A 25,318-nucleotide genomic window follows, 5' to 3' on the forward strand; every position below is an offset into this window, starting at 1 on the left:
TGTAGTTTGAAGTTTGTTCATAGGAGATCCAGGGGTGCCCCTCTTGGGTAGGGGGGGGGGGGTGGTTGGAAGGGTCCAAATGGGGGCCTGAATTGTACATTTTCATCTTCTTCCTGAAAACCTCATGATGGATTTTTGTCAAACTTGGCAGGTAGCATCCCTAGGGGGTCAGGATCTCAATTTATCAAAATGGGCACCATGCCCCACCCAGAGGGCCCCAGGGGGCCCCAATCCCCCCAAATTAAGGAATCTTTAAAAAAATTGGGCCCTTATTGTACATTTTCATCTTCTACTTGAGAATGCCTGGTCAAATTTTAATTTAGATTAGTGACTGCATGAAAGGTGAACTTGCGATACTCAGGTGAGCGCTAGACCCGCGGGTCTCTTGTTTGATGAAAATTGGTTTTCAAATGGCTGAGATATCAAAGTGTTAATAATAAAAGACGACAGGCCACGCCTTTTACTAGGATCCCTTTGTTTCACCTTGTTTTTGGATATCTCAGCCATTTCAAAACCGATTTTCATCAAATAAACTTTTGATACCCCTTAGAATTGCATGCTCTTTGACATCTCATGGAGTGGTTTCTGAATATCTCGTAAAACGTTAAAAGCTAAATCCTCACCTCGACCAGAACTGTACACACCCTTTAAAGTACACTATTTTTTTTTGGGGGGGGGGGATCAGAGTTCCTGAAAGACCATGCTCTTTCATTTTATTGCATAATTTCCCTACTGTTTTTCAAGTATAATGCATAAGCCAGGAAAATATTGTCTTCATTTTCATTTGTCACTTGTGTCAGTGTTCCCACTATCACATGATAGATTGATTACAGTGTTGTGTCAACGTGATGTAATCAGATGCCAAATGAGAACTAGAAGGATGTTACACTGCAATTTAATATTTGTGGAGTTAACAGTCTCTGGCTTTTTACTGGTTAGATGAACAGGAACATATACAATTGCCCACTTTTAGAAGAATCTTCAGACAATTCATATTTTCACCACAAAAAAAAAAATCATAAAGGTGTATTCTCGAGATTCAGTACATACATCACACATACTGACCAAAAAGAAAGAAAAAAAAAAGGTTGTTGTGGCTATCATTTGATCTCTTATTTCCTTGTCGTACAATGGTATCGTGTCCAGTCATTAATGACGTGCAACTTGAGTCTGTTATGGTATTAAGAAGTTATGAGCATTTTCTCCATCACGGCTCAATGAAGACACAGTTTCACCTATAAACGGTAATGCAAAAGATACCAGATATGTTGGTGTGAGTAATCTTAGGTGGGTGTTTGTTTATTTTTTAATGATTTTGTCATAGAATAAACCAAAATTGATATGCAGAATGATAAGCATCACCAAAAATTACCTCGACCATCAGAGGTGGAAAAAGAAAATTCGCTGAGATCAAGCATACATGTATTTTAGTTTGGATTCAGATTTTTATCAAAGTATCATTTCCTTATTGTGTTTGCCTTGTCTCACGAATGACAAATGGATCATCATACTGTCAGTGATGATGGTAAAGGTATTTTCTCACCATAGTTATGGCAATGAATATCTTTATTGCCATAATAGTAAGTATTGTTATCATTGCTACTTTTGTTGCAATTGTTTTTATCACCTACTGTTTCTCGATATATTTTTACATCAAACATGTCACTTTCTGTCTCAAACGAACAAAGGAGAAGATCATACAAGCTGCAAGAGAAATACAGGCGACTCCCATTATAACTAAGTTCTTGTGACCGAAACTCTTCTTTTGTTATATCAAAATTTTGTTATAGCTGAACAATAGCTGGAACAATAAAGTACATGTATAGGTAAGTAAGTATAGGTGATAATGTTGGGATCTAAATTTTTTTAACAAGAGTTTTGTTATAACTGTTTTCGCTGTAATGGGAGTACACTGTACTGCTTCTATAGAAAATCACATGCCTCCATCCAGGCACAGTTTGCTATTTGTCAATAGAGGCGTAGATATGATGCTTCTCACTAAACTGTTAAATGTGGTAGTGCCTTTGAAATGAATGGCGAGAACAAACAAGAAAAGAAAGAGCCAAGCCCGATGAACTTTCGGAGCAGCAAAGATGATATGGGGCAATATAAGCTGACCCAGCTCCTGTTTCCCCTTCCCCTGTCTGTGCTGCTATTTTTAAACATCTTGGGGATCATCTGCATGATTAAGGGGAAAATGAAAGGGAACACTTATATTGAATGACTGTCAACGATTTTAGGATTAGACCCTAGAATAGATTGTCTGCCTACCTGAACACGATTCTCTCTCCTTCTTCCTTCAAAGGTGAAACAAGTTACGAAGTTTTACCTTGAGTTATTTTACGCTGTTAGTGAATGGGCTTCTTTACAAGATGGTATTACCGTAATTAAAACCAAACCAACCAAAAAAAAAAAAAAGATAAATAAAAATATCCTCACATCTTTATGGAATTTGTTAACAATCTAACAAGTATAAATTTCCATACGATATTGATAGATGTGATGACTTACAAGTTAACAAACTTATAATATCCTGCCTCACAGGCAATAAATGGTCCCAAAAAGCACTACAAGTATCATGGCTTTATTGGACAAATTTTCAGCAAAATTGTATTTAATGTGTTATGGATGAATGGTTTAATTACTCTGTTGCTGGTATCTGAGTTTCGGAGTGACACCTGTTGAAACCTTATTTCGACACGTATGTTGATGAATGCTATGAGGCAAATACGATAAAAAGGTGAAAAATTAGCTGCGACTTGCGAGTAGCTTCACAAATCATGTGCATGCATTCTAGTAAGATAACAATTCAATTCTTTTTTTCCCTGTAAAAGTTTGGTTGAAAAATATGTGTAAAGGAAGGAATCATTGCACTCGTGCTTCTCTGCGTAAGCAAACGTAAATTTGCATACTGTGTTCACCGTTGTCGTTGGTTCATCGGGTCTACTCTGACTCATCCGTCAGGTCTCATTCCTGTCCCCTGCAATGATGACACAGCCTCTTTCTTCTTTTTTTTTTGCGTGGCAGCAGAAATTACCACTTCCTGACTTGGCTGTATTCTTTGAGGCGGGAGCAATGGGGTGACATTGGCAGGTCAAGGTACTGTCGGCTGCTTCCCCTCCAAGACAACAGGAGCTGTTGCCACGGCAACCGACCCAATGCGAGGTGATAATGCACGTGACGTGTCACATCCTCCCTTCTCTTCCATCCTCGCCGACCCGTACCAGTGACAGTTGTTAGTCTGCCTCAACCACAACACACAATTGCGCGCTGATTATATACGGCCATATTTGGGCAAAGCGTTTGTAAGACGTGATATGAATTTTGCGTAGAAACATCAAAGAATGCACTGAGCGATCACTGGCATGTTCTCAGACCATGATGTTTTTGAGATGATAAAAAGTTGACAATATAGAAACTGATAGATTGGAACGTTTGAATTCCAATCCTCATCTGGGGCTGAGTCTTTCAAAAAGTGTCGTGCCATTCCATTTTTGAGCTGTCTTTGATAAACAGGGTAAAAGCAGATGAGCAGAATGCTACAGGTTTCATAAAAATGAAATATTAACTAAGAAAGATATGGAATGGTATAGTTTCAAATTCTGCCATGCAGATTACAAATTTTGAAAGGCAACATTACCTTACACCATTGTTATTGGCATGTGAGAAGATTTTTTTTTAAATGCTTCTTGTCCATAATCACCATTTACAACCCCTCCCCCCCCCCTTTCGATATGTGGTTCCAATTTAATTTCTTCTTATTTACTTCATACACACTCTCTCTTATACACACACAAATACACACAGTTTTATATCTAGTATATTTTGCTAATGCAAATTTGTGCTTGATCATTTAGATATGTTTCAGAGAACACATCAGTAATATACATATATCAATATTCTACTTTTGATTGTTTATAAACTCCATAATCATTGCTTCTGGTATTTGTTTAAGGTATTGTTGTTATGGTTGTTTTTTTTTTGTGTGTACATGTGAATAAGTTGATTCTACAGTGTCGTGGAATGTTGCGTGTCTGGAGAAGACTTTTTCGCGATCCCGTTCCCCCAAAGTAAGAGTGACAGCAGCCCATGGATGCCTCGCGATAACTGACTTGTTGCCTTGTAAAGGTGTTTCCTTCGGCCTGTCAAGTTTGTCAACACAATGGTTGGTTTACTTGTGACTCACGCCGTTCCTCTTTGACTGGCCTTCACGCATTCTGTGAGCTACGCTGTCACATGACTGCCGAACTCCTCTGAAGGGGGTGGGGAGGGCTCTTACACTTTCAAAGAAATGTTTGCAAGTCAAGTAATTTTTGCAAATCTGAATGCAGACTTGAATCATAGTTCTCCCAGTCATGTCCCCTGAATTTCTTTTTTGACCAATTTTTGGTGTAGAGTTGTATACCAATTGAGTTTTACTCAAGTCTGGATGCTTGCTGTTTTTTTGAATAGTTTGACCACTCCAATACCATGACTAAAGAGGTAGAGCCTTATTAAACTAGACTTTTGCTTTTCACTTCTGCTGAAGTGTATGCACATGTGCATATACTTCTTCATTTCTACCAAAATTTTATTGAGACATACGTATCTAATTGGCAGGACAGGGTATTGTGACACAGCTCTTGTATGGTGAGTTGTTTCCAGATTGCAGTAAGCTAAAAACATCATTATTTCCATATCTGAACTTTTAGTGGCCACAAATATATGAATTAATGCATTTCAGACGATATCAAAGAACAAATCTTTTTCAATGGGGGAGTGGGAAAACCTGTCAGAGTAACTTAGATGTTTTAGCCAGTGAGATTCATGAGTTTCAAACAATATTCCAGAGAGAGCAAATGTGGGGATAATACTTTTAAGTTTGCTTATTTGGGTTTTTTTTCCAGTTCCAGTTGTGTAATGACGCCCTGTCATGTCATCAATTTCCCTACAGCATGGCTAACTTTTTGTGAAGGCTTTATACTCTCTGAAGGGAGAGGTGTTGGGCACAGTGGAGTAGTTCTCCTATACAAACAACTCATGGTTCTCCTTCATCTTACCTCCTGTGTGAAATGTATGATGACAGCTCCTTCCATCTCCTTCTCTTGTCTGCAAAAAAAATTGAGTCACGTGTCCCCACAGGGTTGTGATGTCTCTACTGATGTGGGTCAAACAGGACCAAAAGGTGTTTGGCCTGGCCAACTGTCTGTCAGTTATTTCTGGGGCTCCTCTATCCCAAAGATCTCGGTCAGCGTTCCCGCAGGACTGAACCATACATAGATTGATTAGATGCCAGGTAGATTTCAGACTGACATTGTTGGATGATTTCTGCCAATCTGAAAGTCTGTATTGATACTGTTTGTTTGTTTTTCCCCTTCTTCTTCTTTAACACCTTTTCAAGATTATGCATAAATGCTGGAATTGGGTGTTCACTGTTCTACAGCTGTCTACATGAAAACAATATATAGATATAATGCAAGACTACTGAATATACACTGGTTTCATGGCATTTGCCCAAGCTCCTTATGTAATGGTGTGGTACCTAAACATGTAATTGTTATGAAGTCTGTAGCATTTGAACTTTGTTGCTTAACATGTTTTCATGAACCAGTTATTTTATGTTTTTCACAGTCCAGAGTATAGTTGATAATGCTATTACCTCACAAGCACTCTGCATGTCCTTTCTGCAAATTTTCATAAAATTTAATCTTGTTTATGAGAAAAAAAGTAGAATATTATGCACTTTGTACAAAAAAAAATATCATTTAGTTGTCATGTATCAGGAGGTTAGATTAATAGAATACATGCAAAATAACAGAAACGGAATTGCTATCAAATCTCTGATATACAAACCATAAAATTATGGCATTGTTACATCATTTGTATACAAATTATGCAATTGTAACTGATATCGCTGTGAAAACATACATAAACATTGCACAATTTCAGATTTTTCTTTTTTGATTCTTTGTCCAAGCTTGAATTAAGCACTTGCTCTGTAACTTACAACTTTTTTTACTCTGCTTTATGTTTGACTTCATTCTTCATTTGATAATTTCAAGAGGAATAGGGGAGTGGCGGTCCCCCTTTAAAGTGAAGCATGCAGATCGTGGAGAGTGGCAAGCCACGTCAGCATGCGTGCAATGAAAGCCTGTTCCAAACCATCAAATTAACATTGTTGACTGTTTCATATATGGGGGGTGAAATGTTCAAAATGCTGCCTCATTCCACAGACTAAGCCAAAAATCTTGCCTCTGGGCAATAAGCTGTACTGCAGTAGTGAGAAACTGTCAGGGGTCATTAGAACTGATTGGGGAGAGTCACATGTTTTTTTGTGTAGCTGCTCATCAAAAAATATCTATTTGGGGAAAAGTGACCAACAAACAAGATGTCATTTTTGTCTTCATTTGCTCACCCTGTTACCGTACTGTGTGACCATGCCACTCTCCTGACAGAAATTCATGCCAGGATTAGAATGCTGCCATTAAATCCTAAACGTGTCCATTTACCCGATCGTAACTTGCCAGGCTCTTCTCTTGCCTCTTGAGTAAGTTCCCTTAAAAAAAAATGGAATAAAATATGATGATAATGTAAGAGTGTGATTTGTGTGTCCCTTGTCGGGTTATGTAGCGTGGTACAATCACAACTCTTACGTTCAGACGCGAAGGAAAACCAGGTTCAAACCATGATATGCAGTTTAGACAAGTGCACATTTATTGGTAATATATAATGTATCCAACGTAGAATATAACAACAGATGTAGATGCACGCAGACTCCCTAAATTCGCTTGGTAGCCATATAGCTACCCATGACAATGGTCATGGGTATGGCCAGGGAGTATCGCCCCTGAGGACTTGTCCCCAAGAGGGGAGAATCCAGAATGACCCATCTAACCATGTGAGGTACTATATAAGAGATGGGTCTTTGATGTAACAATTACTTTGGTTACAATAATGTAGTAGAACTGGACAAAGGACTGGCTGTGGGAACTGTAAATACAGGAGTCTGAATTACTTACAGAACAAGAGGAAGGATTAAGTATTAAGTTCATTGCGGATTACTAGAGGAAGGAGTATATTGTGATGGTGGGCTTTTACACGGGAAGTTTACATGGGAGTTTGATGACATTGTTGATGAAAGAATATAAGGACTATTAAACTGTGGGAATTGTAAACAGGAGTTTACATGGGGAGTTCAATGACATTGCTAATGAAAGAATATAGGAACTTTGAAACTGTGGGAATTGTAAACAGGGTTTGGGGTGGACTGGATTTCTAAATGAACCAATGTTCAGGGTAGCATCTTTCCGTCTTACATTCGTCTCATCTTTCAAAAAGAAACGTCCTCGTTTCATAATTATAAACTGATGGATATTGATAAGAAATCAGGACATTGCAAATGGGAAAGAAAAACCAAATAGAAAACAAAAATGATAATCTAAAACCAACATCAACATTAATTTGAATAACATTGTCCATATCATCCTCTACACCTTACTGGATTTTCTATCCATATGATCAATGCACAACAAATATACAGCAAATATTAAATTAGAGAAATTAAAACCAACAAAAAAATGTTTAAACTGGTTCAAACTGGGCAAAGAAATGATTTCTGAAAAAATACAATAATATATGAAATTATCCTAATCAAAACGCAATATGAACGCAATATGAAAAACACATCTAAACAAATGCATAGGTGAGCGAATTGTAATCGGAAAATGAACCATATATGAAGCTAACACCCTCATCATTACTACTGATAACATAAGAAAAAAAAATGAGAGAGAAAATAGCAAAATTTTGAAAAAGCAATGGAGGGAGAAAAAGACTGGGATTGAGATATCTTATAGAGAGAAAGAAAGGGTGGTAAAGAGACGTAAGACATGAAATTTATAGAAAAGGTAAACAGAGGAGATAGTGAAAATTCAAGGCATAAGCCGCAATCATATGAGAACTTAAAATTCAATCGAATACAATGTAGTATGTACAGTATGATAATTATGAGACGTTCCAGAAGCATATTACCTTTAAGGAATACAATCAATGTAGGTATACAGATTACACAGAACACAAACGTGCAAACCCGAGATATCCACGAATGTCTAAAATAACGTAAAACACTGAAAATAATCAGTTTGGCAGACTTAAAAGAAACCCAAAGTGGGAAATAGATTTAGGACAATAACTCTAGTTATAGCAAGGCCTAAGGATCCATAAAAACACAATCTCAAAGTACATGGTTATTCTCAGGAAAGAGATACCAACAACCAACATTATTTCAGTTAGAAAATAACCTCAACTGTGATTAAAATACGCAATTACAAGACAAACATATCACAAAACTAGCAATTATTCTATAGAGATTGGAAAATGAATATATGGAACTCATGGTAACGAAAATATAATGTCATGTATAGTGGTATTGCCTCAAATTCAATGACGATTCAAAAAGGAGTAAACTATTGTGCAATGCAATGATGAAGAAAAAAGATAAAATCAGTGAAGAGCATTTACATGAATAATGAAAAATCCTATGATCAAAACATTAGATCAATGCATTACTCAAAAGAGATATAAGCGCTGTAAGCAATGAAATTTACAAATAACTACAGAGATCCTCAAGCATGAAACAGTGATAAAGGAGAAGGGTAGGATGTGATGAGGGTTATTAATGCAAGGATAACAAAAGCAGGATAGAAAAGGAGTCTTAAAGTGGTGACACGTGATCAAAAGAGATGTACGCAGAGTTGTATTGACCCCGTGAGCGAGACTGAGTATGCAGGGAATCAGAACGAATGCATGGTTGGGAACGGAATCCTCACATGTATAGGCAACACGAGTCCCGCAAAGAGTTTCATAGGAAGTGACGACACCACTGCATCAAGGCAAATGTGACATCACCAGAAAAATTAGGAGGCAATCATATAAGGATAAATGATTCCCCACGGTAGGAAAAGAAGAGGAGACGACATCAGCATCATAAAGTGACATCGGTGAAGGAAGAAATAAGGGGGGGGGGCAATGAAGAAAAAAGAAAAAGTGAGGTGGTGATGTAGCACAAACAAGGTGTCACAATGAAAATGATAGGCAGTTGAGAAGCACCGAATAGAAAACAGGATGAGAAAATAACAAAGCAATGGTGCCAGCATATCCTACACCACTATGAAATAAACAATTATCAAATATAAATCAAAACACAAAACATGCAAAAATTGAAGGACCACAGACCCCAAAATAAAAGGACCTCTAGTGCAGGGCACAGAGACTGCGCAAACTGAGCATTTAGATATAGTGCAGGCTAACTAATTCCAAACAGTGAATATAACATTTTCTAGTGTGAGGAAGAGGAAAGTTTGCAGAAACCAGAGCTAGAAGAAAAAAAATTGAGCAGAGAAATTGCCCTATTAAGTACAGCACAATCACTACCGGCAACTCACATACAGGTATACGCAAACCCCAAATCGAATGCAGTGACAATAGCAACAAGTCCCAAAATCAAACTACCATACAGTAGAATACAAAGATGGGAAAGTAAAACATAAAATATACCTGTCAAATCAACTAGACATAAACTTCAAGCAGTAAGCATATACTGTAAAATGAGGAATACGCGCGAAATTTAAAGGCACGCGAAAGTTCCTGTCCATATCACGTGCACCGAATGTCAAAGGCAACTCGCGAAAACTTCACGCTGGAAAAGGCCGTCGGCTCCATTCACAAAAAAAAATTATGCCGCGAAAATATCGTGTTTTACAGTGTACTCGAAATGTTATGTATGATTGACAAGAAAAAAAATTAACTAAAGAAGATCAACTTAGCAGTTCAGTCCTGGTCATCGGAGAAGGCGACACCAACAAGAAGGAACAGCAAATAGATGTCGATAGAGCCAAGGGTGATGATGATGTGTAGCATTCCAGTCATCGACCACAAAGAAGAGAAGCAGAAAGCAGACCACTACCGAAGGATTCCTAGCGTCGAATTTGGATTCTAAGGCGATGATCCTTCCACAGTACGTAAGCAGGCACCTTAAGTGATCAGCGGCTGGAGTTCCACTATCAGCAACAGTCAAGATACGGGGTGGCCGGTGACAGAATCATCCGATCATGCAGCACAAAAATTGATGAAGGCAACACGATGGCTGTCATAACATGAACAGCATTGCAGGTATCACAAGTTCAGAGCTCATAGGCTGATACTGTAAATATTCAACGATGAACCAGCATCAACAATAATTGAAGGTAAAACTGAAGAGGGCTCTTATGTCCATGCAGTGTTGTTTACAGGGACAAAAGTATTATACCTTTGTATGTAAATGAATAGTAAAGCCCCAAACAGCAAAGCGTCCACAAAGTGCAGTTTTTAGGAGCTGACCATTTCTAACGCGAAATGCAGTGGAATGCAGCTCAAGGTAAAGATGTAATAACAGGATTCTCCAAAAACACCAGAGCAGCAATGTCTATATAATGTAGAAAGATGAACTCACAAGTTCGATCTCCGAGCGGGAAGCGATGGCCCCAGTTTACCGCTGCCACCAATTGTAAGAGTGTGATTTGTGTGTCCCTTGTCGGGTTATGTAGCGTGGTACAATCACAACTCTTACGTTCAGACGCGAAGGAAAACCAGGTTCAAACCATGATATGCAGTTTAGACAAGTGCACATTTATTGGTAATATATAATGTATCCAACGTAGAATATAACAACAGATGTAGATGCACGCAGACTCCCTAAATTCGCTTGGTAGCCATATAGCTACCCATGACAATGGTCATGGGTATGGCCAGGGAGTATCGCCCCTGAGGACTTGTCCCCAAGAGGGGAGAATCCAGAATGACCCATCTAACCATGTGAGGTACTATATAAGAGATGGGTCTTTGATGTAACAATTACTTTGGTTACAATAATGTAGTAGAACTGGACAAAGGACTGGCTGTGGGAACTGTAAATACAGGAGTCTGAATTACTTACAGAACAAGAGGAAGGATTAAGTATTAAGTTCATTGCGGATTACTAGAGGAAGGAGTATATTGTGATGGTGGGCTTTTACACGGGAAGTTTACATGGGAGTTTGATGACATTGTTGATGAAAGAATATAAGGACTATTAAACTGTGGGAATTGTAAACAGGAGTTTACATGGGGAGTTCAATGACATTGCTAATGAAAGAATATAGGAACTTTGAAACTGTGGGAATTGTAAACAGGAGTTTACATGGGGAGTTCAATGACATTGCTAATGAAAGAATATAGGAACTTTGAAACTGTGGGAATTGTAAACAGGGTTTGGGGTGGACTGGATTTCTAAATGAACCAATGTTCAGGGTAGCATCTTTCCGTCTTACAATAATAATAATGATAATATTATTATTATCATTATCATTACTACTATTAGTACTAATAAAAATATGAACAGAATATTATTATGATTATTATTGTTATTATTATTATTATTATTATTATTATTATTATTATTATTATTATTTTATTATTAGTATTATTATTATTGTCATAATTATTATCATCATTGATATTGTTATTATTATTATTATTATTATGATTATTATTATTATTATTATTATTATTATTATTATTATTATTATTATTATTATTATTATTATTATTATTATCATTATTATTATTATCATCATCATCATCATTATTATCTTTATTAAAATAAAACAAAATGAAAATCAGTTGTAATATAAGTCTCACCAGCCCAAGTGCGCATAGAAATGTCAGTGTCTGATGTGAACACTACTGTGATGCAATGTGGACTATGGCTCGTTCACATATCCCACTTTGACAGTTCTGGAGTTTTCTAGCTAGCAGGATCTTGATAATGTTGGGAAATAAGTGGGGAATCCTGAGAGGCTGTGATGTAGTCGTTAGAAAGCAAGCACAATTCTTTTTTTCTTTTTTTTTCTATCCTTGGCAAGACTTTCATGGAACCCTTTAAAATTTGATATCAATCACAATGTGCCTGTATTCAGGGTGGTGGGTAAAACACTCTTTCCAACCCCCCCTTCCCCTTGCTGTATAGACAGCTATAAGGGCAGTGTCAGATGATGAAGAGGGATGTTGCACCCTTGTAAGATACACGTTTACTATGCATTTTTTGGTTTTATCTATAATTCGGAACAGAAAGTGGACATATCAATATAGTTTTGAGATAATCTGGAATTCCAAATAGTATTTGTATATACTCTACAATTGGCAGTGCCTCCAACTTCAGTGCCCCAGGTCCAGCATCCTGCAAGAATGCTGCAGGAGTTGTTCTGGACTAATCCATCGCCCATGTGATGCCGTCTACAACACATGAATGAACTCACAGCAAGTAAACAATTTCAGGGATGCTTCAGGAGCTTAGGTCTCGGCTCAAAAATATAAGGGGGGATCCCATCATGTCTTACAGTGAGGAGAAAATGCCATGGCATCTTCAGGAGGGCTTCAGTACCCTTGTTGCTGCTGGGAGAATTTGCCAATTTTCCCCCAAATTTGGTGCCCCCACACAAGCACCTTAAATCCTGAACCTAGCTGTGGATATATGTGATTGTTACATGCTCTGTATCTGTTCTGTCATCTGAAGCAGGACATCTGTGTCACTCCGCAAAGAAAGCACACATGAGCAAATGTGCAGATGGATAGATGGAGCAGAGCAAGGGTTAAAGTCATGTTTCCTGTCCTTTGGAGTATTGCTTGGCACCAACCCAGCAATGTGTGCTTCCCCCCGTACGGTAGCCTTATGACTGGAGTGCCCAAATGGGTAATCAATTACATAATCCTCATGACCTTGTGTATGTCTCATCTTATTTCCAGCCTCATGTGCCTTGATTTTGTTACAGCCAAAGTATAGTAGTATTGAACTGATATGTGCAAGGTCCCTATTCAGATCTACTGAAGACAACCTCACTGTCTCCAGCAAATATTTGCAAACCTACCCATCACCAGCTCCCAGCTCCTTCTCAGCAGAACTTAGAATTCCCAGGTCCCCTGAGCCAGGGGCTTTAGTTGTGGCATCAGCAGTCACTGTCACTGTTCAATTACTATTGATATTTGTTGTACATTGTGTATACTGTAAAAGTGGAAATTTTCGCGGTGTTCAAATTTTCGCACATTTCGCGCAACCAGAAACTAGCGCGAAAATAAAAGCACGCGAATATTTTTGCTTGCCATATGTGCCTGTGCGTGATGTCTTGATTCCGTGGAATTAAAAACACGCGAAACTCTTCCGACCCGGCCAAGCGCGAAAAATTAGTCACACGAAAATATCCACTTTTACAGTACTTGCCTAGATTTCTGTGTCTCTGTACAGACACTTGTATTTAAAAAAAAAAAAAATAAATAAAATATATATATATATATATATATATATATATTTTTTTTTTTTTTTAATTTTTTTTTTTTACAGAAAAAAACTATCTTTACCCTTCATACATTTGCGTCTAACACAAGATGCAAAGGATAATCCCTTGTGTGTTCTGAGTAATGAATCACACAGAAAGCCCCATAGCAAGGTAATCACTGTCCAAAGTCCATGGCACAGAAAGAGTTAATATGTTGATAAATGTATTTTTCTTCCCCCCCTCCCCCCCCAAAAAAAAAACAACCATAAAACTGTAGACACATTTGCACTCTTTCGCTTACCCTCTCCCTAATACCAGAAAGAGAGCTCCTGTGGTGCTTGTATTGTAAGTCCATAGGCATCAATGATATTATTTTGCTGTATCCTTATTTACCTGGTGCTGTCTCTACTGTATGCAACAAATGCTCAAATATTTTGAAATTGCAAATTACACAGGTATGTCCTTAAGTCTATTTTCGTACATTTTCATGGTTGGGACTGGTTAACATCATGAACAGGATGGCTGCTCCACATACTACATTCTGCTTTGTGCAGTTTAATGCTTCCAGGTTAGCGTCCCTGGTCAGTGACGGAGCATTAATCTGCACATTACTTGAATATGAGACCGTTCTGAAGCAAATCATTTTCACACAACAATAGATATACAATGAACTCTTGAATGAATCCCATAAGGATTGGAACAATCATCTCCCAGCATTTCCACTGATTCCCACTGATCAGTTACTAGCCTTCCCCTTTAATATAATTGATCTCTTTGATTAATAAATGATAGGACCTAATACAACAACAACAACAAAGAAAGGTATTCCTGATTCTGGCTGAATGTATCTTTTTGTTTCATTTATACGAGGTCTGTCTGTATCTGTTCAGTGTTTTCTTTTTAAAGTGTTTTTTTTTTTTGTTCAAGGATAGGCTGTGAGTGAGAAAAAGAGGGTTTAGCTGCTGCATGGCTATCTCCTGAGATAACTATGTGAGTAACTTAAGGATATTAATAGTGGCTCTTGCTAGATGTAAAACTTAATATTTTGATGGAAAAAAATTATTATGGGGCATTCACACTACTCTTCAGGAAGCACAACATCAGAAAAATCGCATCAGTTTGTTAAATTTGTGAGGCAACTTTGCCAGAAGCTGCTTGTACTATCGCCAGAAATACTTGCACACATCTAGTGTGCAAACTTTTTAATGGGAAATTCTCTGTCATGATTTACAGTGTGAAACGTAACCACAGAAAACTTCACGAGTTTTGTTACGTGATTTCCGCCTCATGTTAAGATTACTCCCTCCGGCCACATGTGCAATGTGCAGTGAGCCGGCCAGGCTATTGTTGCATCTGTTGTTTGCGCTAGGCTGCCGAGTTGATTGCGCTTGCACCAAACAGCAACAATATGATTCTCCTGTGCCTGTATTCTTATCCTTAGACAAGTATCGCTTTACCCCTCCTCTTCCTTCCTGTGTAAAAGTCAAAGAAATTTGTTTGACTCAAAGACATTTTTCTTTTAAAGTAAAGGCCCTAGGAAACAAAGGAGTGAAAGAGGGTGACTTTGACCCTGTGATAAAATTGGCGTAATTCCTGCTCTGCTCGAGGGTAAAAATTTCCAAGGGTCTCTTTTCCTGTGGGCTTCATGTGGCCGTGATAACAATCAAAGTTGTTGCAACCGCATAAACCCCTTTTTATCTTCGCAGAAAACAGCAGTATTGATTCGAATCTGCCCCAGCAGTTGCTGGTCCTTCCCTGGAAATGGCAAAGATTACGTTGTTGGAGTTGACTAGCCCCCCTTTTCCAGCCCCTTTAGGTGCAGCAGGGGGAGGTTAAGGGGGGAGGTTCAACTCTGTTTTCGCAACCTTTGAGCAGAGGAAGACATTGGTTTCCTCGCAGGATATGAACACTCAATGTCACAATACCTTTAAGTCATGGCATGTATACAGAGAGGGAAATGGGGGGGGGATGGGGGTGGGGTTGGCCGGGGATGGGGATGGGGTTGGCCGAGGCAGGAGGAGGAGTTCAGCTCGCCATGAGAGCATCAAGTACCCTATGGGGACAAGGATGGTGGGGGTGGGATAGGGAAGGGGAAGGGGGGAGAAATTGCTGGAGGGAGGCGTGGTGATAGGAACTGGCCATGCAGGGCTGCCAAGCAGTCTGGGGATCAGACATTTGATGAAAGAGGTCAGTGAATTGCCCCAGGAGTGGGTGGTGTACCAACAAGTTGAAGGCCATTTTCAAAGATACAGTAGGACTAATGAACAACATCGCAATATTTACGACACAAGATCACAAGTTTTATCGCAAGGTTTCTTCTCCAACTGAATATATTTCTCTGTAATGAGATATAATCCTTTAAAAAAGATCAAACAGGCAGTTTTGTCTACACACACACACAAAAAAAGAAAACCCTGTGCCAAATCACTACATTAGCTGGTGTAAAACACTATGAGCATTGACAGAAATGGGGAATGATTAACCTTGAGATAAAAGCTGATTGAAAAAGTGACGGAAAATCTGACAAATCAGTGTTCTTATTCATGCATTGAATATGTCTTTAATCGATTAGTATAGTGAAGGAGCTGAGCCACATACATTCTAGTTCCTTTGCACTATTTCAAGACTGAAATAATGTTCACTGCACCGACAACCTCTTCCCTCGTATCAGAGTACCCTGTCTGGTATGGACCTTTTCTATTTTCGTTCAGCATGCAGACACAGGATGCTAAAGGCTCATGGAAAGGAACCTGTATTCAGGGCATGTTTTTTCTATTTTCTCTCCCTTCCTCTTTCCCTTTCCTCCCAAAGACATCAAACAGACTTCAGAGAGAAAATTTGATGACTTGCCCCATTGCAGTCACCTGTATTCTTTCGCTCCAAGGTACTCAAAGCCAATCTTAGGCAAAGTATCCTCTGAGTTGTTTGAACAAAAACATTCCTGTTGCCAGGGACTACGGTAAATTGTCTTGAAACCACCACCATATATATTCACTTCCTAATCCGAACTTCACAAGGAATAGAATGTCGTTGAATTTTCTTCAAAGCGATTGGAAGATGGCACCCGCGAGGAAGGAAAGTCGATGGATATGAAGTTGTATAAATTGCTTTTGAGACCATTCGATGTCATATTTTGCTGTTGTTCTTGTGTTCAGGTAGTTGTTTCATTAGTTGAAACGGCATATCAGAAGGTTGCTGTGGCAAGTAATGTCACATTCTCATCAAGACAATACATAAAGTCAGTTTAATCAACACCTTGAGATGAGGACATGGATCTATTGCTGTGTAATTTTGATGTCACAGGTGGTAACCAGCTTCAAGAATGCTCTCATTTTTGCCACTGATTTGTCCTCTTGTAGACCCTGTGTGTAGGACTAGGATTGTTGCATTGACATTGATATACTGTAAACGTGGAAATTTTCGCGGTACATTAATTTTCGCAGATTTCGCGCTACGTTCGGCTAGCGCGAATTCAAAAACGCGCGAATATATCTTCACAATTTTCTATGCACATTTTGAACGGGATGAATTGTGTGCGCTTCATCGATGATACTGCTACGTAGTACAATGTACAGGCATGTTTACGCTACTAGTACTGTGCGAAGAGACGATAGAATGCTGTGTATGGTAGCATGCAGTGTGCACCACGCGCACCGATGCTACATTCCCCCGTCACAGCTGTACTACGTATTTGAGTGCTTGTACTCGCAGTCGAGCCGCTCGCTACGTCGCTTGTCGTACGCTGGCATAGCAAGCTATCTAGCAGAGGCTTTGGATGAAAGCAGTGAATGTGTACTACAGTAAAGTAACCTGCTGCGGAGCGCGAATTTAAGAACCCGCGAATACGTTTTTGAGCCGCTCAGCGCGAAAAATTAATCGCGCGAAAATATTGACGTTTACAGTAGGCCTAGTCAGTTCTCTGCATTGGGATTTACCGGTATGTTGTGCCTGTCATTAGTTATCCTGTCATGAAGAAAGGGGGAGGGGGTGGATCTATCTAATGTCAGCCTTGTGTCCTGCAGGCCTAACTAACCATTTGTCTGGCGCTTCACCAAAATACTGACATCCAGTGGGCTGTAAGAATCACAGAATCGAGGAGGATCGCATAGACAGGATCCTGCAGGAGGTTTTTTTTCTGGCTGGCTGGAGGAGTTTTTCATCCCTGCCTGTTCATGTTTCCCTCTATCTGTCAACACTGCCAATCACTGGCTGGAGTACCAGTCAGTCCGCAGCGTCGTATGCTAATGAGCAAATCCACCGAATTCATTTCACGCGCAGGAATTCTGCGCATGTGTCTAGCGACGAGGCTTTTCGTCGACGCAAAATGTATATCCCCAACATCGCTCGTTGTTACGTTGCCATGAACCTGTTTCCGGAGCCGTGACCGGGTAAGTCTTGCAGTCCAATAAAAGACGATTAATTCCATACTTTTTTAAGCCGAATTTGACAGTTTTTGAGGGAGATACAATGGATATAAGAAGCTGCTTGCGATAGAATCTGATTTTGACATGCACTGATACATTGCTGGATCCTGACCCATCTACAACTCCTATGGTTATTTTAATCAGTTATTTGAATAGTTGAGATTCTAGCGGAAATTTTGATACCAGTCTCATTTTGGCTCAAAAATAAACGAAGTGATCAAAATTGCACCCAAAGTCGAAGCAAATTTCCGAAAATATTGGTTTTGCGATGCCATCTGTATGCATGTAGGGTCACGTGACCTTCACGTTAACGAGAATTCCGGACTCGATTTTGTCTCTGCAGTGGCAAGTTTTGATCGCGCACGCACTGGCCGTAGTCCCGTATGTACAATTAGATGTCCTGTTCTGTAAAATAGTCGTCCACGGTATCGTATCACAGCTAGCGCTACTACTGGTTAGAACTAAAAGTACAGAGATCGATATAGATCATGACAGAGTACGATCTACTAGTAAAATGTACATGACATCAGTCAATTTCCCTTGTTGTATTTGGCATAGACCCTGCACTATTTTATTATCATTATTATCATTATTTTTAATAGAACCAACAGTTGAGTTCTACATTCTATAGTTTGATGAATTCAAAATACATTATGATGGTATGGGAATATGTACAATCATAATAATGTACCACCTTATACTAGTCATACTATCACAGTCGTAGCATTAGCATTTTGACAATTTGAATACAATGGGGTGATGTACCAATGTTTTTGTGACAAATGAAATATTATTTACTTCTGGTTCCACTGTGTTTTAATAGACTTGACAAATGCATGTTTCGTATAGATTTATACGTTCATGCCAAATGTCATTTTATTTTCATCTCAATTGTTGCTATTTCACTTTTTTCTTTTGCCTCTTTGTAAAATTTCTATAATGATCTTTGAACAATAGAAAGACAATGCTCTCCTTTATAAATGCCATTGGAATTGAACTGTATAAATTCCAGTTGTATACATTTTTGCAATTAGTTTCATTCCTGACAAATATTTAGAATAATTATAATTGTTGTGTAATTGAATTGTACTGTAGTCCTTCTCAAAGTATACATATTTTTTGAACTCTGAATTAACCTTTCAGCACCAACCCCTTGCGAGATGTGTGCCACAAAAGCAGCTTCTTGCCAAAGGTGTATGAAGACACCAACCAAACACCATCTCCTGCCCCAAGCCAACAATGCCCCACCAAGCCAGCCACTGCGGGGACACCAACCCAGTCAGCTCCTGCTCTACGCCAAGAGTGCTCAAGAGACAGAACATCCAAGCGTGTGACCCTCCCGCAGGAACGGATTGCATCTGTAAGTTAGAATTCTTGCTCTTTTCAACTTGCACTCAAGTTCCTCAAACAGGGATTAATAAATTGAAATTTTAGTTGGTACAGTTGTATTGTAAATTTTTGTTAATGATTATTGAGCAATAGAAAAAGTGTAATATTCTTATTTAAGATGCCACTGAACGTTAAGTCATGAAATTTAATTGTACACATTTTAAGAGTAGTCAAATGAATTATGGGCAGTAGCTTGAATGACTGTAATCCTTCTCTGGCTGTCATGTAATTGTAGTTCTTCTTGAAGAATATTTTTTAAACTCTGATTTGCCTTTCAGCACCAACCCCTTACCAGATATGTGCCACAAAAGCAGCTTCTTGCCAAAGGTGTGTGAAGACACCAACCAAACACCATCTCCCCTGCCCCAAGCCAACAATGCCCCACCAAGCCAGCCACTGCAGGGATACCAACCCAGTCAGCTCTTGCTCAACGCCAAGAGTGCTCAAGAGATGGAACATGCCGGAAATGCTCCATTACAGCTTGTTTGTATGACCCTCCCGCAGGAACTGGTAAATTGAATGCTGTACAGGATTGCATCTGTAAATTATTATTCTAGTTAAACCCATTTTGTTTGGTCAGTATAACACTCAAGGTGTATCCCCAAGTCAGTAGAATGCTCATGAAGATCAACTGCTGCCCCCTCATTCTGCTCTTAGGTTTCACAGGTTGTAATCATGCTGGGTGAGAACTGTCTGGGCAAATGCCCCAGACATGTCCCACTATTCATGTATCCAGACATCACTCAATATGGCTGCTTTTCAGTTATTCAGGAAAAAGATTCTACTTTTGCTGACTTTTTTGGGATTTACAAGAGACATTGAACAAAGAAGAAATAATGTTGCATATTTAACAAGACAATGTTGATTTAAGAAAAATAAGTGTGTGAATAAGCAGTGCGAATGTAAAAAACAGGGGCAAAATTGTGGTCCTGTTTGTACATGCAGGAATTTTACAAATTTAGATAACCATGTAATTATGGAAAGTGAAGGTAGCGATAGTGACAATGTAAAATCTAGACACTGCAGATTTGTCTGAAAATGGTATAGCCTTGCATGCATTGTGATCAAAGTTGCACAAACCAAGCATATGTGCATTTATACCTGTTTACAGAAACTTTTTTATTTCTTTTGTTTCAACAAAAAAATTAAGGGGGGGGGGGGTGTGCGCCGGTTGCGGTCCTCCCTGGATCTGCCACTGTGAAGATGTGTCAGTCAGTTTTGATAAGTTATTTTGTCTAATGCAGTGTGTGAAGAATGTGTGTGAATAATGAACATGTATTCATCTAAGAGCAATCCTACCTCTGCATACTACTAGTATACTGATTCTTTGTTTTAGCTTTCTCGTTTAAAGTCTGTATTGTAGTTTATACATTTATGAATTATGTTATTTGCCCTAGGTTTGTGTGGCAAACTAAAGTTTTGATGGACAGAATGTGACCAAATACCTACCCTCATCAAATTTGAAGTTCCACATACGGGTGTACTGTAAAAGTGGATATTTTCGCGCTTGGCCGGGTAAGAAGAGTTTCGCGTGATTTTAATTCCACGGAATCAAGACATCCCACACAGGAATATATGGCAAGCAAAAATATCCACATACTTTTATTTTCGCGCTAGTTTTTTGGTTGCGCGATATGCACGAAAATTTCAACAACGCGAAAATTTCCACTTTTACAGTAATCATTCTCTTACAAAGCTTTTATGTATGTGAAAAGGAAAGTACAAATGCAGCTGTATCACTGAAAGTAGCTGTGTATGACAAAGGAGGTATTAAGCCTCCTTGGTATGGTATTATATTGTATGTATAATAGATACCAGACATGTAGCCAACATTTTTAAAGACACGTATAAGATTGGGAGAGAACTGGAATAACGAAATGTTGGACATCAGATACCTCAGTCTATGAAAATGTGAGTTATATACAGCTGAGTTATTACACTGAGAAATACGCGTGTTGTCACAATCATTCCTATGACTACCACTTATGTATGATACACTTACATGCGTTGATGATCTGCTTGGTTAAGCATGTACAAATTCATGTGGTTGCTATCATTATTACATCATAATAATACAAATTGATCTTGACTGCAAGTCAGCATGCTCATAAGAAACGCACAATGCCTCTACTCAGATACCACACTCGGGCATTGCCATAAGCATTCCCCATGACTACCACTTTAAAGGAAATATTCATTTTGTTTATTTTCATAATTGTTATTGTGAACCCTGAGGAAGACATTCATGTATTCTTCAAAAATTCAGCCTGAATAAATAGCGCTGTTGGACTGAAATGCATTACTACTCTACTTCGCCATCTTTCATATACTGTATAATAGTCCGTCGCTGGGGTGACAATACCTTGTATCTGCAATTTTGGTGAAAATGACTTTTTTGGATTAATGGTCAAATAATGGGTTAAGTGATGTCCTGTCCAAATTCCAACTGTCTTACTCCAAAAATGAAGCCACCACGGCATGTCAAAGGAAAGGCTATCCCATTCGCTACAGTGCTTTGGCCGCCATGTTTTTTGGCTCTCCTGAACCTTTGACATTTTGTAGATACATGGTCTTGTCGCCCCAGCGACAATATATATATATATATATATATATATATATATATATATATATATAGCAAATATATATGCTGTTCTTGCCAAATACATGTAGTACTAGTGGTACATGTGCCTTAAAAGATGTAAACAACCAACCTTGCCAACAGAAATGTTTTTGTTTTGTTTTTTTTGCATCACATCCTGTTTAACAAAGAGCAATAATGTTTACAATATTTTGTTAGTTTGTTATGAACTTTAGGGTAATCCGTATGATAATGAAAAGTTTTTTCCTGTCATCCTATACTGCCAAGTAGTTGAAAAGATAATGCAGAATGACTGAAGAGCGTTGTGGAAACTGGGTAGAGGAGAGAGAAAGAAAGAGAGAGATGTCCAGTTTAAGGAGGGGAAAACAAGCAAGAGTGTGAAAGTCGTGTCTTGTGGAATTTGAATGTGGATTTCAAATCGGTGTAAATTAATGAATGCTACACTGATCCCATGATTACTTTTTTCTGTTTTGATAAAAAGGCTCGAGTACACATACATCAATCTGTACAATCCATAGTAGATTTTCAGCTTTTGTTCTCTTGTCTTGCTAGCAGCTTGCTTCCATCCACCAGAGACAAAAGATGAAATGTAAAAAAAAATAATAATAATAATAAAATATGAAAGATATATACATTGTATTTAAATATCTAAGAACGTAACAGATCCGCAAGGAAGCCAGCTTGCTTTGACTATCGTCATTCTCTGAGTCCCATCAGTGATTAGTTACCACAGCCTATGTACCGTCTTGTCATCTGGACACTACAATGACCAATGCACCCATTCACACAAGTGTCCAGAGAAATACAAGTACACCTATGCTGGACTACTACCACTGGCTGCTGCTGCTGCTGCTGGCACTACTGGTATGGTATTACAAGTGTACTAGTACTACTAATGTACTAGTAGTCCACTACTACTATAGCTACTACAGTGTACTACTACTACTATAGCTACTACAGTGTACTACTACTAGTTCATAACAATCATAGGCACGTATAGATATACACGTGATACTTTTTACGGAAATACCTGCTTCTGTGGTTCACCGCAGCGAGTGTTCGGTGCAGTTACCGTTTTTGCTGCAATCGCAACACTGCAAAACGAATACTTGGGACTACACTGACGGGTTCGTGTTTGCACTCTGTATATATTCACATTCTTTTGTCGATTCCTTCATTTATTTTGATCGATTGGACTCATCAAAAGACGAGATACATACTGAAATGTGATAATAAGTGTTCAAATCAACTTCAAAATGGTTTGATGTTAGTCTATAAACAGTTAGTTTTACGTCGGGCCCGGCAAAAGCAGAAGCCGTAAGTGGAGATTCACTATGACGTCATTCATGGCAGCCTCTGCAGACGGTAATCGACCAATCACAGCACAAGAAAATCGGATTGTCTTCATTAGGGCTAGTTGACAGTGTAGTTGCTCTAGATTTTGCTGGATCCTGACCCATCTACACGAAATGACCCATAAAGAGTTACATTTTTCGATTGATTGATACATTTCCCCCCATTTCGTGATGTTTTTTTATTGGCTCATTGTCTAGAAAAGTGAAATTTACCGGATGATTTTGAATTGAATTATTTTTTTTTCAATACGATTTTTGATGTGAAATTATAAAATGTTATCGCAGTCTTTTCTACTTGATATTATGATTTTTGAAAAATTCGGAATTTCGCTGATCATCTGCAAAAAAACCTGGTTTGATATCATGCACATGAAGTGAAATATCGCAGATTGAAAACCAGTCCTCGAACACGGCACGAGAGACCATTTCAAGGTCACACCGCTGCGCTGTAGAATGATTTAGACACATTTTCGCGACGCTGCCGGCTGGCTGGTACAGGGTCTGCTTGCCTCCCCCTCATTCCCCCCCTTCAAACACTTTTCACCACCTCGCTGCTCTCCCTCTCTCTTCCAGATCCGCTTTTCCTGCATGCTACTGCTGCTATTTCTGTTTTCATGCCAACTTGCTTTGGCTCGACAGCCTACAGCTTGTCTGTCTTGGCTCTTACACCCACACACATCCACCCACCCACACACACACACACACATACACCTTTTTTTTCTCGATAGTCTTTATTTAGTACTATTCAAATGATACAAATACGATATCATATAGGGTGGCAATGATCACATTTTTGACATGGATGACAAAAGTAATTTTTTGTCCTTCCTGTGTACTGCTGTGTAGGCCTACATGCTACTAAGAATCAAATCTTCATATTAAACACCTGGCATTTTATACATTCATCAAATTGAAAATAAAATGAAAAAAAAAGTTAAAGTAAAAACACACATACATACAATTAAAACACCTGAGCAAACCACAAAGAAACCACCTGATATGTAACACTGCATAATGATGATTTTGCATTGTATTCATGATTACTTCCAACATGTTGAAATAATGTCCATACCCCCCCCCCAAAAAAAAAACCAACAACAACAATAAACAAACAAACAAAGCAAAACACAGTTTTAATGATATCCCCTAATGATAACACACTCAATGAAAAGAAATATCTGAGAGACAAATAGAAAATGTGATAGTTTGATTGCAAAGATATTGTTCCCTTTAAAAACAGCAACCTGCTATCATCATGCCATATACCTCCATCTTTCTATTGGCCCTTCATGTGATAACCAGGAGGTTCCAGAGATGGAGTCATAACAGTCTCATTCCCTTTGATCCCATGTTTGATGCCACCACACAAAAATATTTCTAATGAATATACAGATAATATTGAATCTACAGATTGCTCAGAAAGATGGCTGCATCAGACACTGATCATCAAAGGCACAAATGCACCTGTGAAATTCTTTCGTGCATCCATAGAAAACTGACAGCTGTTAGAGTAATTATAGCCAGTTGGAAATCCATCTCTTGAACCTCCTAGTTGATGTGTTATATTATACAAATGATGCACAGGATAGAGTGCGTTAGTGTAGGCGTATAGTGCACTCGAGGGTATTTACAATTGTGAAACATGCACGAGGCGAAGCCGAGTGCATGTTGCACTACATTGTAAATACCCGAGAGTGAGCTACGCCTCCACTAACGCCACGAAATAATCCTGTGCATCATTTGTTTTATAAAATGGGTCGAAAATTCAAAAACTGACAGCATTTGTCAGCGTTTTTCACGTACCTTTGTGGGTCAAGACGTCCGAGGATGTTCGTCCCAAACATTTACGCACGTCGCACTCGGAAATCCCGCACATGTAAGTACTGTACGTATTAGCGTAGACGTCTATACGTACGCCACATGATTGTTGTGCACAAGAAAGGCCGGCTGGCAGCCCGAACGAGAAGTTGTTTACAGGATTGACAGCGCGTATGGTAGCGCGCGACGCACTTGTAACAACTGATTAAGTGCGCACTGCTAGTGTAAACATTGTGACGTCAGTGACTTTACGCTTTTTTGCAAGGCCGTGCATGATAGTAAAAATTAATGCACGCACATGTGACTCATTTCAGCGCTTCCAATTGGCTACATTCTTGAACCCATTTTATAATATATATATAGTGCATGAGGCTGAATGCACTATTATACAAATGATGCACAGGATAG

The 25,318-nt window shown here is 38.8% G+C and overlaps 1 protein-coding gene across 1 annotated transcript in view; it reads left to right on the forward strand.

Moving 5' to 3' along the window:
* The first annotated feature begins 18,988 nt into the window (after positions 1-18,988).
* LOC139743128 (uncharacterized) overlaps positions 18,989-25,318 on the forward strand; it is a 67,287-nt gene continuing 60,957 nt past the window's right edge. The window contains exons 1-2 of the mRNA XM_071653637.1: positions 18,989-19,109; positions 19,434-19,648. Coding sequence (XP_071509738.1) covers positions 18,989-19,109; positions 19,434-19,648 — 336 coding nt within the window. The remainder of the gene's footprint in view (positions 19,110-19,433; positions 19,649-25,318) is intronic.

The sequence above is a fragment of the Diadema antillarum genome, unplaced genomic scaffold (assembly GCF_040938485.1).
Source record: "Diadema antillarum isolate AM-2024a unplaced genomic scaffold, OU_Dant_1.0 seq00001051_RagTag, whole genome shotgun sequence".
Lineage (NCBI taxonomy): Eukaryota > Metazoa > Echinodermata > Echinoidea > Diadematoida > Diadematidae > Diadema > Diadema antillarum.